The sequence below is a fragment of the Chrysoperla carnea genome, chromosome 4 (genome assembly GCF_905475395.1).
Source record: "Chrysoperla carnea chromosome 4, inChrCarn1.1, whole genome shotgun sequence".
In the NCBI taxonomy this organism is placed as follows: Eukaryota; Metazoa; Arthropoda; class Insecta; order Neuroptera; family Chrysopidae; genus Chrysoperla; species Chrysoperla carnea.
Window position 1 is genome coordinate 8,775,950 of NC_058340.1, and position 16,832 is coordinate 8,792,781.

A 16,832-nucleotide genomic window follows, 5' to 3' on the forward strand; every position below is an offset into this window, starting at 1 on the left:
AAAAGACGAAGAGGTAAGGATGAAGTAATATCGCCACTTTTTTATAGGTTGTAATCTGTCTGATTTTTAAATACTCCATAAAATTTCAAAACCCAATTTTGAATAATTGATTATTTATATTAAACAAATCAATTTTTCCTTAATATAAACCATTATTACTACATCGAAATACCTACCATCCAGACACATTTAATTATCATTATTTAAATTATAATAATTAAATTTTATTTGAATAATTTTTTATTTTGCTGTCTGAACAGTATGTTAATGAATCATATTAGTAATAATATATGATAGCAAAAAATCAGATATTAATTAATTACAACGAATTTTCGTATTCAGAAAGTTTTAACTACAGATATATGGATAAAAGTACATTGTTACCACACTGAATTGTTGATCAAAATTGGATATAATTTGGATGCGATAGATCAAAATTAAATTTTTTGGATTTCAACTACGTCATAAATTTAAAAATATTAACTTTTTTCATAATACATCCAAATTTTATTCGATCTGAATGAAATTTTTGATGAAATCCACTAACTTTTCATTTTTGATGTTATGAAACAAGCATAGATACCTGAATTTTTTGGTTAAACTAAGAATAAAGTATGGTTTATGAAATTTTATTTCGGAAACAAAAAATATAAAAGTAGAATTTTTAAAGATTTTGTGACAATTTTTAAAATTTCTATCATGCAATGTAAGTTAACTTCCGGACTAAAACAAGAACATAAATAAAATATTATTTTTTCTATATTTTAAGTGACTTTTCCTAATTATAGAAAATGTTAAAATATTTATAATAAAATTGAAAAAATGTAATAATAATAAAATTTTACATTCATTGTAATGAACCAGTATAGTAAATTGATTAAAATGAATAAGTTTACATTACTTTTTATGTTCATAATTATTTATGTAAGGTATTCCAACAGTAAATCAAGAAACAATATACCATTACTTAATGTAAACCTTAATCAAAATGAACTTGTAAATAAAATGGAAAATATTGTGGAAATAACAACAGATCCAACTGATTTAACATTTGTGAATCTACATTTTATTCAATCAATTAATTTAAGAACATTTAATAATCGTACTATAATGATTTTTGATTCCATTCCTTATAATTATTATCAACGACCAAAAAATTACTTCATCTATTATGATAATTTTGTACATCTAAAAAACAACTTAAAAATGTTTAAAAATAGTTCTTCATGGAATCCAAGAGCCAAGTTCATTTTTTTAACAAAAAATCAAGTTGAAGACAAATTAAATATTTCGAAGTTATTAAAGAAACATTTTATTAATAAATTTATCATTTGTATGGCTAATAAAAATAGTTCATTTGATATATTTTCATGGAAAAATAACGATTTGAGTAAAATTTATCGGAATCCATATTATTCAATGGACTTTATAACTACAGTAGAATTATTTGATAATATGCAAAATAAGGACTTGTTTCCAAGAAAAGTTTATTCTGATTATGATTTTTTTAATTATAAAATAATACCAGGTGGGAGTAAAGAATATGCAATTGAATATTTCAATATAAATAAAATTAAAAAACAATTAAATATTAATATTACATATACAGACATTACTCATAATATTGCTGGCCGAAAATTACCAAATGGAACTGTAATTGGGAATATTTTATTTTTAAAAAACAATAGCGCGGACGTTATGTGGGGAGCTATAATACAAAATTTGTTTTGTGAAGATTTTGATTGTTCAATGGGTGCATATGCATACTTGCGTTTCACTTGGGTCGTACCCAGAGCAGCATTTGTTCATAAAAGTAAAGCATTGGTATATTTGTTCGACTCGCAAGTGTGGTATGCAATAATTGGATCTACTTTATGCGTGACCTTTGTCTTAATTGGAGTAAATAGAAATGAAAATAGCAAAATAAAACTTATATTGTATATTTGGGCATTAATTTTGTATAATTCATTAACGATCAAGTTATCGTTCAATAAAATTGGAATTCGATGTATTTTATTTTTCTTCCTACTTTATAATATAATTTTGAAGTCTTCGTTTGATTCAGTTTTAATTAGAATTCTAACACTTCCAATTTACGAACGTCAAATAGCAACCGCTTCGGAGCTCTTAAGTTCGGACTTAAAAATTGGATTAGCCAGTCATACCAAATTATTATTGAAAGAATTTGATTTACCAGATTATAATCGAATAACTGAAAATTCCGAAAACTGTGATAGTACAGCTGATTGTGTAAATCGTACTGCTTCTCTTCGTGATATTGCTACCGTGACACCTTTCGACAACGGTAAATTCGTGTCTATATATTATAACGTTAATGAAGATCGAATCTATACATTTGAAAAACATATATTTTCCATTCCATTTATTATAGTTTTTCGAAAAGGGTTACCAATTATCGAAAGATTAAATAGTTTATTAAATCGAAAACTTGAGAGTGGATTACTTGATTATGATCATAATGCAATCATATGGTTGAAATCGTTAAAAAATGTTTACAAAAAAGATGTTTATCAAGTTGTATTAACAATGGAACATTTACAAGGAGGCTTTTTAATTCTAGTTTTGGGATTAATGATATCGATTATTGTGTTTTTGTTCGAGGTATTTTTATATTTGAAATTAAAGAATATTTTAGAAAAAACGAAATTTACACCAAATATACAAAACTTTATTTAATTCAGTGAATGTTTCAAACAATAAGGGCGCCATCCTTACTTCAGATCAAAATTGGCCTTACCATCGAGGTGCTAAACTGAAGGCCACATTTTTAAATATACGATATTTTTCGTAAATATTTTGTCAATATTATATTTTTTCTAATTAATGTTGTCAATTTTCTAATGGTAGATAATAAATGAATTTTATCTAGTTATTAATATGTTTTAATACTTCGCCAATTATTCCGTCCCTGCAACCCTTTCCATTTATTTTGAAATGAAACAGGTAGTTCATTGTTGGTACATAATATAAGCCGTGGATAGAGTCTGGTGCGACTCTTTAGGTTTCCAGGACAACAAAAGTTTTTTTTAATAAAAACTCGACCGATTCGAAACGACTCGATCGAATGCTATGAATGCCTTTGCCCAATTCGAACTCAGTTTAAATAAATTTAAAAACAGTTTATCGTGTAATCCAAGAGCTAACTTCATATTTTTAACACAAAATGGAATTAAAAACAAATTTAATATTTCAAAATTGTTAAAAAGACTTTTTATTAACAGATTCATAATTTGTGTGGTTAATTTTGAGACAACTTCGTTAGATATCTTTTAATGGAAAAAATGATTTGAGTGAAATTTATCGTAATCCAAATTATTCGATTGTCATTATAATCAAAATTGATCAAAATCAAAATCTTTTATTTGAAATGTTTTTTGATCATGAATGACAAAATTGTTTAATAAGAAATAGCGCTATGCTTATTATTTTTTTATTTTATCCTCTCGATAATATTTTTTTAATGTTCTAGAATTATGAAAAAATATAAATTATGTATGAAGACAACATTTTTTCTATCGATTAAAGTCAGGGCAATTTTTGATAAAAGGCTTGATATTTTTTTATATGAAGTCTTCCTGAATCCTGAAAATTTTAGGGAAGGTTGCCCGATTATATAAATAAATAAATGTCTTTAAAAGTAGACATATTTAACATTGGTTTTATAGTAGAACGGTAGATGGATGATATCTTTTCATAGATTTCTCCAAAACTAGTCGGTAGAAATTAAAAAAAAAAAAAACTATTTAACTTAAAGTTAAAACCTTAATAAATTAAGGATGTATGAGCTATTGGGGACACAAATTAAAAAAATTATATGTTTTCAATTTTGATGGTGAATTATGTTATAACTTGATAATATAAGAAGAAAAAAATTTTTTTTTCGATATCTGGAGCAATTTTCATAATATCGAAAATTGTTCAATTATTTAACTTTCGGTATTTCGAAAACCAAGGTGGATATCGAAAAATTGCATTCTTATTTTTCATCTACATTGATGAAGTCATAACAAAATTCATCAACACAGTTTAAAATAAGGTTCACGTAATTTCAACTTCAAGTCTAAACTTGCCTTGGCGCTCGTACTATACTTATATGTGCTTTGACCCGCCAAACCTAAAATTTTGGGGAGTGAGAGTGAATTTTTTTTTCCTGTCTTCATTAATATTATCATTATGTTAATACTACTGTTATTATAATATAATAATACTGTCACTCACTATATAACATTATGCTACCTACCTACTCAAGTAATAAAATAAATGTACCGCGTAATGTGACACCTATAATCTCCTAGCTAAAAATATTATATTGAAAAATCGAAAATAAAGTAAACAATAATAACGTTTTTATTTGTACTTTATTTAACCAAATAAAAAAATTGATAATATATATATATTACGGAAGCCTGAATGGCTCACTGTCAATTTATGAGAAAGTGGCGCTACACTAGCTTATTTCTTAAATGTGGACACCCGCAAGTATAAAACCAACTAGTTCATTTTCAACAAGTGCACTTGTGACTTGTGGAATTATGGTAACGAACCTTTTTGAAGATGTCAGTCAGTGATGACTATCCTTTAATTAGATACTACCGAAACTGTCTGGAATTATTAATAGTTATCTGTCTGGATTTAATATAATATGATAATGTATGCACAAGTATGAAATTCTTTAAACGTATAACTCAAGATATTATATCGATTTTCAACTTTTCATTTATTACAATTTTGGATAACAGCCCTGGGAACTTGTTTGTCTAAAGCGTTCACCGCATGGCAGGCAGAACCACAACAAACCGTAAATGCAGATGATATTGGTTCTACTTAAGAAATTAAATTAATGTAATAGCAAATAACTACTAGTTCTAATTATATCGATTTATTTATTTACTTATTACTATAGTGCACTATTATTAAATTATTAGTATTGTATTAATAATAAAAACAGTTCATAGCGCAGGAGCTGCGTTAGCTAAGCGAATTCCTTCAGAGATTCAAAAAATAACACATTTAAAAAAATATTACATTTGTAGTTTTTCAAGAATTTTTATTGGAAAAACTATGCGCCTAGAGAAAAAATCACAAGAGTATTTTTTTTTGTAACATCAAAACTTTGTAGTTTGCGCACCCCCCCCCCATCCCTTCTTTATCTGTCGATTTTTTCAAAAATTCCATCATCAGTACAAGAGCAATAGCTCCATTTCCTTCGGCAATTCGCTAAAATGAAGAAGATAAAAAAATTAATAATAGTCCAATCCGTATAGCGAAAAGAAGGCAAGAATTTGACTGTAAAAATAAAATATTGGGCCCATAATGGATCGAATATCGTGGTCAAAACAACGTGTTTTATGTAGATAAAAGTTTATGCTTCTGGCTTAATAAATATCGAATTTATTGGATATTTTTATATAGAAAGCAGCTTTTTTGAGAATATATTTGAAAAACCATTCGCAATTCCAAGAAACTATACGTAGCACTTCAATGGCGGTTGAAGAGGGTAAACATCTATTTCCATGGTATAAACAAACAAACAACCATAGAACATACAATTTATTTTAGATATATCTGTTATTGGCAATTGTAGTTTGTAAGTGAGAACGTAGATATTTCCTTTTAATGCCATTTACTTATCTGTTATATTACATTCTCCTCATTTTGGGTACATTTTCACTCACCCGACCACTTCAACAAAATTTCGCCTAGGGGGAAAGAAAAACCTAGGATAGTCATATTGGGCCACAAAAGTCATTAAAACAGTTAAACCTTTTGTAGCAGTTATTTTTGAGTTTAATCCTACCTTATCACAACCACAAAATTAGAATTTTTTTAAGTAAATTACATGCTTTAAATTTTTTCTAAATTTCTATTCATTTTTTTCTAAATTATGTGGAATAAGATGATTTTATGTAGTAGAAAAATGTTGAGATGCTTACCATTTTCAATTTCCCACTATACGAAGTTATTGTAATGGATTCGATAATCGAAATTTTTAAAGTATCTTTACGTTTCATGTTAGTACAAGGCATTAACACCAGTGATATCGCTCGAACAAAAGAAAGCTCGGAAAACAATTTCATAACATTCGGTCGAGACGTTTCGAGCCCGTCGAGTTTTTATTTAAAAAAATTGTTTATAACTTTTTATTATGCTGAAAAGTTATTCTTGTCGACCTCAAGGGTCGCACCAAACTCTATCCAAGGCTTGTTTTTTCTTACAATGATTGAACTATAATTTGTTTAAAGAAATTTTAGTTAATGTTGCCATTACTTTATTCTAACTAATATTAAATTAATAACTTGTTAAATTAGTCGATTCAGAATATCTTAGTAAGGCAGAGCGATGATTTTGTAATAATTATATTGAAAGTTATTTGGTGAAAACTTTTATTGAAATGGTTACCTTTCATTTGATTTTTATAATCATGATTTATACCAAATATTCAAATGGCCAAGCGTACCAAAAAATTTCAATACCTAAAATTAACAGTGATTTTAACGAAATCTTAAATAAATTTGAAAATATGATGGAAAATACGATAAATACAACTGATTTAACATTTGTTGATTCACATTTTATTGAATCAATTCATTTAAAAATATTTCAGAAGAGTACAATAATTATTTTTAATTCCATTCCTTACGATTTTTATCAACGACCAGAAAATTATTTCATAATGTTTGATAATTTTGTTCAATTCGACGAAAGTTTAAATAAATTTAAAAATGGGTTGTCGTGGAATCCAAGAGCTAACTTCATATTTTTAACACAAAACAAAATTGAAAACAAATTAAATATGTCAAAATTGTTAAAAAAACATTTTATTAACAGATTTATAATTTGTGTGGTTAATATGGAGACAACTTCGTTAGATATTTTTTCATGGAGAAACAATGATTTGAGTGAAATTTATCGTGATCGAAATTATTCGATTGATATGTTAACTAAAATTGAATTATACAAGGATGATACGAACAAAAGGGAACAAACTCAAAATTTATTTTTAAACAAATATTATTCTGCTTTCAATTTTTTAAATTATTCAATAATACCCTTAAGTCCAACAATCTCTAATAGAGTCGAATATTCCATTATGGATAGAATTGAAAAACAATTAAAAATTAGAACCAAGTTTGTTAAAACTTTCACTGATTTCGGTGCACGAAAATTGCCAAATGGTACCGTAATTGGTAATGTTTTATATTTGAAAAATAATAGCGCTGATATTATGCATGCGTTTGTATCACAAAATTCATTTTGCCAAGAGTTTCATTGCACTTCCTACAGGCATTCGAATTTCCGATTTAGATGGGTTGTACCCAGGGCTAAGTTTGTTTCTAAAAATAAAGTGCTTGCATACTTGTTTCATGTTCAAGTGTGGTGTGCAATTATTGCGTCTACTTTAAGTGTAGCTTTTGTTTTCATCATTATAAACATCATTTACAAGAAAATTAGCATTGCACAAATTCTATTGTACATTTGGGCGTTAATTTTACAAACTTCACCATCGATGGAGTTACCTTTGAATAAAATTGCCAGTTGATGCATGCTTCTTTTCTTTTTTCTATATAATTTAGTTTTAAAGTCTTCGTTCGATTCAATATTAATAAGAGTTCTTACACTTCCAATTTATGACTCTCAAATAAAAACATTTCCCGAAATTTTAAATTCAGATTTAAAATTTGGATTTTCAAGAAGTTTAATATGGGGTGTAAAGAATATACCCGATTTAAATCAAGTAATAAAAAAATTTGAGCTCTGCTTTAGTATAGCCGAATGTGTGAATCGTGCTGCTTATGCCCGTGATATTGCCACTGTGGTACCACTTGACAATATGAAACTTATATCATTATTTTATAACGTGGATGCGCATCGAATTTATCTTATTCAAGGAAAATCTATATCACTTCCAGTTGCAGTATTTTTTCGAAAAGGATTACCAATTTTCGAAAAAGTAAATGATTTATTAATTAAAATGCATGAAAGTGGACTGATTGATTTTGAGTATAAAGCGTTAGAGAATTTAATATCGTCAAAAAGTATACAAAAAACAGATTCTCATCAAGTTGTATTTACAACAGAACATTTACAACAAGTCTTCTTTATGTTAATTATCGGTTTAATGTTGTCTACAACGGTATTTTTATTTGAAACGTTGGTATGTCAAAAAAGACAAAAGTTATGTAAGAAACCAACTTTTACCTAAAATAATTTTTTTATTTTTTATTTCACTATTTTTCAATGGTCGGTTGGAGGTGTTATGAAAAATGGATAATGAGACATAAGCTACCTCTAAGCTGAAATTAAAGCTGTAAATTTGCAATCTTCCATCTTTTAAAGTTTCAGAAAAATTTTGAAAATATAATTTGCGTATGACATCCACAAGCAGTAATTTTTTCCCCATTATTCACGCCAAACTTGGAAGAAGAGGGAGTTGGTAATTTTTTCTCTGACCGGATTACAACCCATCATTATACGGGTTGTTTTATTATTCGATACAAAGATTAAAAAAGATTTACTAGGTCTTATACACAAAATATTTTTCGTATAAATCGGTTGTTGTAAATTTATAATCTTCAAGGAGGCCCAACTTTGTTAACACTTTTGTTACTAAAAATGGCATATCTTGCAATAACTATTTCTTTAAAATACAATACATGCCAATGCAACTCATTAAACTGCAAAGGACATAATGCAAATAATCGATTTCAAAGATTATCCAAAAAAGTATTTTACGCTCAACGTGCTTATTCCAGAAGAACTTATTCCAATTCGAAAGTATTCCAAAACTTTATAAACACTCTAGGTTTCGCACCGTTATGTACAAATTTCGTGTATTTGATGAATTAAGAGTAAAATTTAACGATTATTAACGGGTTTCAAAAAAGATTATTCTTTGTTTTGCCCTCATGCTCGAGTGGGTTAAATTCTCTTAGTTTACTTTCTAATAATGTTTTTAAGTTTTCAATGAAAGAAAATTATAAAGTAAAGAACTATTTTGTAGTTGTTTTGAGTTTGAAAGCCTTACAGGGAGTAGCTCATTTGCTTAGTCAAAAGTCAATTGAGATATGATAATATTTCTTGTGAATACAACATTCTATCCATATCATATACCTGTACCAGCTGGCAAAACGGAGAGATTTCAATCTCAAGTTGGAAAATTTTACTTTTAAATTAATCAAATAGACAAAATTCGTTGATTTACTTGTTTATTTTAATTCTTGTTTCAAATTACGAAACATATACAATAATTATAATTGTAAATCAATTATTATAATTATAAATCAATCATAATTTCAAATGGCAACACCTACTTTGTTATACCTCATTTGAAAGGACATACAATTTTCTCTTCAAACAATGTGAAAAAATGAAATCGATTGATTGGTTCTTAAGATAAATTACACAGAAGATTTGAGCAGTCTATCTTAAGAACTAATCGATCGATTTCATTTTTTTAAAATCATGGTTGGAGAGACAATTCTATGCCTTTTCAAATGAGACATCACAAGGTAGGGGATGCTAGTTGAAACTTGGAGTGGCTAGGGGCGGATGGGTGAAACCTAAAATTCTTTAGGGACCATTTTTGATCTTCCTCTTCAAAACAATCATCACATCAGGTCAAGAGTTGTTAAGGATGGATACTTTTGAATTGAACACACTGTATGATGTTAACACCCCCAATTTCCTGACTAAAATTATTAAATAATTAAAAATATATATTGAAAAATCGAAAATAAAGTAAATAACATTTACACATACATTTTTATTTGTACCTAATTTATGTAACCAAATAAAAAAGTGGTAAAATATATTAATAAAATTGTATAAACTAATATACTTATAAGTACTATATTAAGTTCTTCTTCGAAGACGATTATAGAAATGTTTTGAAATAAATCAATTTAATGAAATATCTAAATTTTGGTCATATGCATTATATGTAACAAAATATTCACATACCGAATAAAAAACACATAATTATCGTTAAACTGAAGCCTAATGGAGATCATGTGAAATCTATGTCCCAATACTAATCCTTACCTCCCTTAACCAATCCTATCCAATCCTACTCTTGTAAACACTCAAAAATCAATGAGGTGATCCAAAAATCATCAAAATCATTAATAAAAATTATCCTTATAGTCGAAGAAATAAAGCAATGAACTGTCGATCTTGTGTGCGACTAAAATAGTGAGTAGTATACACCCTCTTGGTGTTTTACGAGAATATGTAACATATTTCGTCGAAACTCGTTACTCGAGAGTTTTCGAAGCCGATGGATACGAGTATGACAACAAAAATGGCCCTCGAGATCCTTGATGCACAGAGCGGGCGAAATGGGGACGCTCAGGGACGAAATATGTTACATTTTCTCTAAAAACTCCAAGAGACATTGTTTATACTGCCCACCTTGGACACTAGGTACCTCGGGCTATTTTTATTGTGATATTTAAGTTTAGCGGCTACAGGGTGTATACAGGGTGTCTGCAAGGTTTGAACAACGCTCTGTCAGATATAGTATAGCTCAAAATAATTATTTTTAATTTTACTTAACCTTACTATCAGGCTTTTCTGTCTTAGTACCTTAGTACCAGATTGTTTCCTTCTTAGCTTTAATACCAAATTGCTTCGTTGAAATTTTTAAATACTTCTTTTGTAATTTAACTCCAAACGCGAAATGACACTTTACTAAATTTGGGTATGTAGACCATAGAATATTATACGCCTTTTAGTGACGTAATTTGTTTTTTTACTAATAATCTAATGTTTTCTTTTCAAAAATATAATAAAAATATAAAAAGTAGGGATTTGACAAAAACCAATGAAATTATTATTTTTTAATGTTTTCCAAAATAATATAATCGAATGAGATCACTTCTTAAGTTGAATATTATTAAATGCAATTTACTAATTTCTACTGAGTATCATTGGCTGCTGGTTATCGAATGATATTCAGAGAATGAACAAATTTATCAATTTTTGTCATACCTATAGAGTCCAAATTAGGGCTCAGATCCAAAATTGGCAAATAACTTTTTCCATCGTCTTTATGAGCTTATTTTGTAGGCCCATGATCTGCAGTCAATAACAGAACACCGTGTACATTGTTATTGATATGAATGAATATTTACCATGGTTGAATGGTTCAAACTCACTATCACTGAAGTTAAGCAACATTGAACACACTTAGTTTCAAGATGGGAGACCGCTTGAAAAACTGTGTGTTGTTGCTTTTTTTATTATTCATAATAGTTTATTTTAATTTATTTATACTAAAATAAAAATTTATATTTAAAAAAAAAGCAGTTACTTCAAAGTTTTCACTTCCGCCGACAGTACCCATAACTGACTCTCTTTTTTTTTTAAGTTCGTAGTTTTATCACCATATTGTTTTTTATTTCTTAAAAAATCTAGCGTATTTTGTTCGGGAAACACACATAAACGATGATAAAATCAGATAATTCTTATATTATGATGTTTCTTTTCGGGTAAATATATGTCTTTATTTTTGAGTACCTGTTCTTAAAATGTAATTTTGTAGAAAAATTAACAATTCATGATATTAATATGTATTTAATAAATGTGTATTTAAAGGTATATAGTTAAAAGGTAGTTACGGTTAACAAATATCTAATAGTTAGAATATTAATTTATTAGATATATCACTTGTATGCATTGGATGTATTTTATTTAGTATTGTAAATGTTTATTGAAATGACTAAATTTAATATAATTTTTATAATCATAATATATTTTAATCATCATTCAAACAGCAAATTCAATAATGAAATTCCTTTACCTGAAGTTAACAGTGGTTTGATTGAAATTTTAAATAAATTTGAAAATATAATAGAAACTACAGTAAATACAACTGATTTAACATTTGTTGATTTATATTTTATTAAATCAGTTTATTTAAAAATATTTCAGAAGAGTACAATAATTATTTTTAATTACATTCCTTACGATTTTTATCAACGACCAAAAAATTATTTCATAATGTTTGATACTTTTGTTCAATTCGACGAAAGTTTAAATAAATTTAAAAATGGGTTGTCGTGGAATCCAAGAGCTAACTTCATATTTTTAACACAAAATGGAATTAAAGAGAAATTAAATACTTCTAAATTGTTAAAAAGACTTTTTATTAACAGATTTATAATTTGTGTGGTTAATATGAAAACAACTTCATTAGATATATTTTCATGGGAAAAAAACGATTTGAGTGAAATTTATCGTGATCGAAATTATTCGATTGAGATGGTAACTACAGTGGAGTTGTTCAAGGATGATCCAAACATATTGAGACAAATTAACAATTTATTTTCAAACAAATATTATTCTGCATACGATTTTTTAAATTATTCAATTATACCCTTAAGTCTTTCAATCTCCAACAGAACCGAATATCCCATTTTGGATAGAATTCAAAAACATTTAAAAATCAGAACCAAGATTGTTAAACCTTTCTCTGATTTCGGTGCACGAAAATTGCCAAATGGTACCGTAATTGGAAATGTACTATATTTAAGAAACAATAGTGTTGATATTATGTATGCATTTATAACACAAAATGTATTTTGCCAAGAGTTTCATTGCACTTCCTACAGGCATTGGAATTTCCGATTTAAATGGATTGTACCCAGAGCTACAATTGTTTCTAAAAATAAAGTGCTTGCATACTTGTTTCATGTTCAAGTGTGGTGTGCAATTATTGCGTCAACTTTAAGTGTAGCCTTTGTTTTCATCATTATAAACAACATTGACAAGAAAATAAGCGTTACACAAATTCTGTTGTATATTTGGGCGTTAATTTTACAAACTACGCCATCGGGGGAGTTTCCATTGCATAAAATAGCCAGTTGATGCATGCTTCTTTTCTTTTTTCTATATAATTTAGTTTTAAAGTCTTCGTTTGATTCAATATTAATAAGAGTTCTAACACTTCCAATTTATGACTCTCAAATAAAAACATTTCCCGAAATTTTAAATTCAGATTTAAAATTTGGAATTCCAAGTAGTTTCATATGGGGTATAAAGAATATACCCGATTTTAATAAAGTAATAAAAAATTTTGATCTCTGTCCTAGTATACCCAAATGTGTGAATCGTGCTGCTTATGCCCGTGATATTGCCACTGTGGTACCACTTGACAATATGAAACTAATATCATTATTTTATAACGTGGATGCGCATCGAATTTATCTTATTGAAGGAAAATCTCTATCAGTTCCAGTTGCAGTATTTTTTCGAAAAGGATTACCAATTTTCGAAAAAGTAAATGATTTATTAATTAAAATGCATGAAAGTGGATTGATTGATTTTGAGTATAAAGCGTTAGAGAATTTAATATCGTCAAAAAGTATACAAAAAACAGATTCTCATCAAGTTGTATTTACAACAGAGCACTTACAAGAAGTGTTCTTTATGTTACTTATCGGTTTAATGTTGTCTACAACGGTATTTTTGTTTGAATTGTTTTTATGTCGAAAATGACAAAAGTTTTGTCAGAAATCGACTTTTACTTAAAATAATTTCAAATTTGTTTTTTATTTCAATATTTGAAAAGCGAATATCTTGGATCAAAAAACTTTTACGAGAACTTTTTATAGTTAATTTTCTAGAAAAGTAAATTAACTTTCTAGTGATGTTAACTGGTAGCATTAATTTTAGTTCACATGCTAAATTCAGCAGTGTTTGTATTTTAATGCAAATGACTTGAAACTTTTTTCATTTTCAAGGCATTTTATAGTACCTTATAAAGTGTACGATATGCTTTTTTCAAAAAACATAAAATTTTTCTATTACTTGACGTTAGACGTATACTCCGAATTTCAATCGCCAATAACTCGATATGTATAGAGTTTTCGAAATATGTTTCAATAACACTTTTTACTTATAATTGTTTCCTATATCGATTTAATTCTTTAAGTAAGCTTTAAACAATGTTTTAACTTCTTTAAGCAAGCTTTAAACAATGCAGTTACACAATTTTTATAAAGATTCATTGACTGTTCTTGGATTCCGAGGTATAAATATAAATTTTACGTCTCTCCACTATAAATTATTATAGAATTATTGTACTGAATTGATAGTTGCACTTTAAACCCGTTAAAGTATAGTTTTATTGTAGACACCTTAATTGTAATAAATGTTAATCGTATATTTAATTCTATTGTCATTCATTTGTTGTATCCAAAGTTGTATTTCAGAGATCAAAAAATGGAAATTTTTGCCTCAGCGTTTTTACTACAGATTTATAGAAAGTCGACTCATACTGACAACTAAATCACATTAGATTCTCATTGTTACCAATGCCAAAAATTTGCAGCTTTTCATTCTCTAGTAAATAGATTAATAAATATTCCACTTTCTATATCATCTTATCATAAGGACTAGATAGTAATACCAAGGTCTACTTCAAACAGAAAACCTGAATCTTGGTGAGGCTATTGGACTAGCTGATGCTGCGTAACATATTTTGATTGAAATATGAGGAACATTGGAGAAGATTGCAGGAAAATTTTCCAAACCAGAGCGATATCTGTGATGAATACGACATAGTGAGAAAGTCAAGGTTTGAGTCATAATAGACTCAACGTTCGAATGTATATTCAGTGTCACAAAAAATGCACGGATTGCATATAATACTATATGTGATTATATGTAATCCGTGCAATTTTTGTGACACTGAGATACACAACCGTTCTGGTTAAAAATTATGCATCGAATTTGGAATCATTGCAATACTTTATCAAATTTAGTTTGTCTCTTTCTCATCAAATGAAAATTTGAATGGACTCTTACTCGACTTTTTGAACTAGAATATTCAATTTTGCACGATGATCCCCGTGACATCTGGGTCGACGAAGTTCAACTTTGGCGAAAAAGCATTGAGGGACGGAATACCCAAAATTCACTCTGGCACTCTGGCTCAAAACATAGATCGACAATGCCTGCAGATCGGTTAAACGGTTTAGTCCTCGCTAAATATACATCGCGATATGGAGATGGATGCACACAGAGTTTTGGAAAAGTTCTTTCTGTACTTCGCAGAAATAACTTATTGAAAAATAGTGACTGAAAATCACACATTGACCTAATAAAATGTTCTGTTACTCGAACAAAAGTTTTAATCCCTCCCTTGGACAATTCCTGCACAACGGTATGGAAAGAGCATTCCCTTTAAAAAAATTTTACACAGTCGAATATTTTTTAACCACGACCATTGATAAAAAAAAAACTACATCAAAACAAATGCCAGGAATCGCTTCAAAAAACCGAAAAATTTCAATCCTTTTCTCAGCTCTCTCGCTTTAGTTGCAAACTTTCCACTATTTGTTTTTGAAAATCAAAACACTAATTTAATCCAAAAACTCTATTTTCATAACATTCAAGACTAGAATCCTGTTTAACAGTTCATTTTATTTACCACCACAATCATAAATATTTCGCTTCATTAGACTCACGTTGCATAAAAATATATTATGATATTTCAACAATAGACCGTTAAATATGCAAAAGGTTCAAGAATTTACTATTGTATCTTATTAGAATAAATTTGTTTACATACCATGAACAACCACGCATAAACAAATCACAAATACACAAATTGAGACAGGTCGCATTGTTTCTTATTTTTATTTAAAAATCTCAACAATAAAAGAATATAATTATTATATTTCGTTAAACGCACAATTAATTAATCACAAAAAAAAAAAAATTACGTTAAAATAATCACAATAAAAAACATTTTTTTAAATTATTTTATTTTTTTAGTTATAAAGAAATATGTCTCATCAAAATTTTGAATCACTTGAAAATATTTTAAATTTTTAAATAATAATTGAGTTTGGCATACACTTTGATTCTTGTCTTAAATATAATTATTGAAATTGTGAGAGAATGTGATGTTTTGAATGTGCGATATGGGATGAATCAACGCAACTGTTTGAAAGTGTAAGATTATGTTTGTATTTATTTAATATTTATTTTATTTTATCCATATTGTTTGGTACAGGATATTATGTGATCAATGTTGCTTCTGTTGTATTAGGAGGTATTAAATGTGTATAATATGTTTATACCATGTATATATGAAATATACATAGTATTATAAGTTTAGTCCCAAGTTTGTAACGCCTAAAAATATTGATGCTACAAAAAAAAAATTGGTATAGGTGTTCATAAAATCACCTAATTAATCCATTTCCGGTTGTCCGTCCGTCCGTCCGGCCGTCCGTCCGGCCGTCCGTCCGTCCGTCTGTGGTCACGATTACTCAAAAACGAAAAGAGATATCAAGCTGAAATTTTTACAGCGTGTTTAGGACGTAAAAAGTGAGGTCAAGTTCGTAAATGAGCAACATGGGTCAATTGGGTCATGGGTCCGTAGTACCCATCTTGTAAACCGTTAGAGATAGAATAAAAGTTTAAATGTAAAAAATGTTCCTTACCAAAAAATAAACAACTTTTGTTTGAAACATTTTTTTGTTAACATCACTGTTTACCCACGAGGGCATTTATTAGGTACAAATTTTATAGTATGTATAAATATCAAAGTGAGTATCTTTTGTTATTTACGTGACGTCAAAAAAACAAACGAGTGCGCATCAACACTTGCGCATTATATGAGAATATCAGTTAAATATGTCAGATATGTATGTATGTGAAATGTGACAGAGTTATCAACACTGCCTATACATGGTATTTCAACAATTAACTCAGTCAATTGTTTGTTTTCACTTGTTTTATTATCTTTTATTTATTGTACGATATTTAAATATACAAGGTGATCAAATGTGAAAGCCAGG

The 16,832-nt window shown here is 28.1% G+C and overlaps 1 protein-coding gene across 2 annotated transcripts in view; it reads right to left on the minus strand.

The window, feature by feature from the left end:
• LOC123297489 overlaps window positions 1–15,711 on the minus strand; it is a 32,827-nt gene extending 17,116 nt beyond the window's left edge. The window contains exon 1 of one of the 2 annotated variants that reach the window (XM_044879163.1): window positions 15,596–15,711. In XM_044879163.1, coding sequence (XP_044735098.1) covers window positions 15,596–15,650 — 55 coding nt within the window. In that variant the 5' untranslated portion in view covers window positions 15,651–15,711. The remainder of the gene's footprint in view (window positions 1–15,595) is intronic. The other variant, XM_044879164.1, reaches the window with a different exon arrangement.
• Window positions 15,712–16,832: the final 1,121 nt, after the last annotated feature.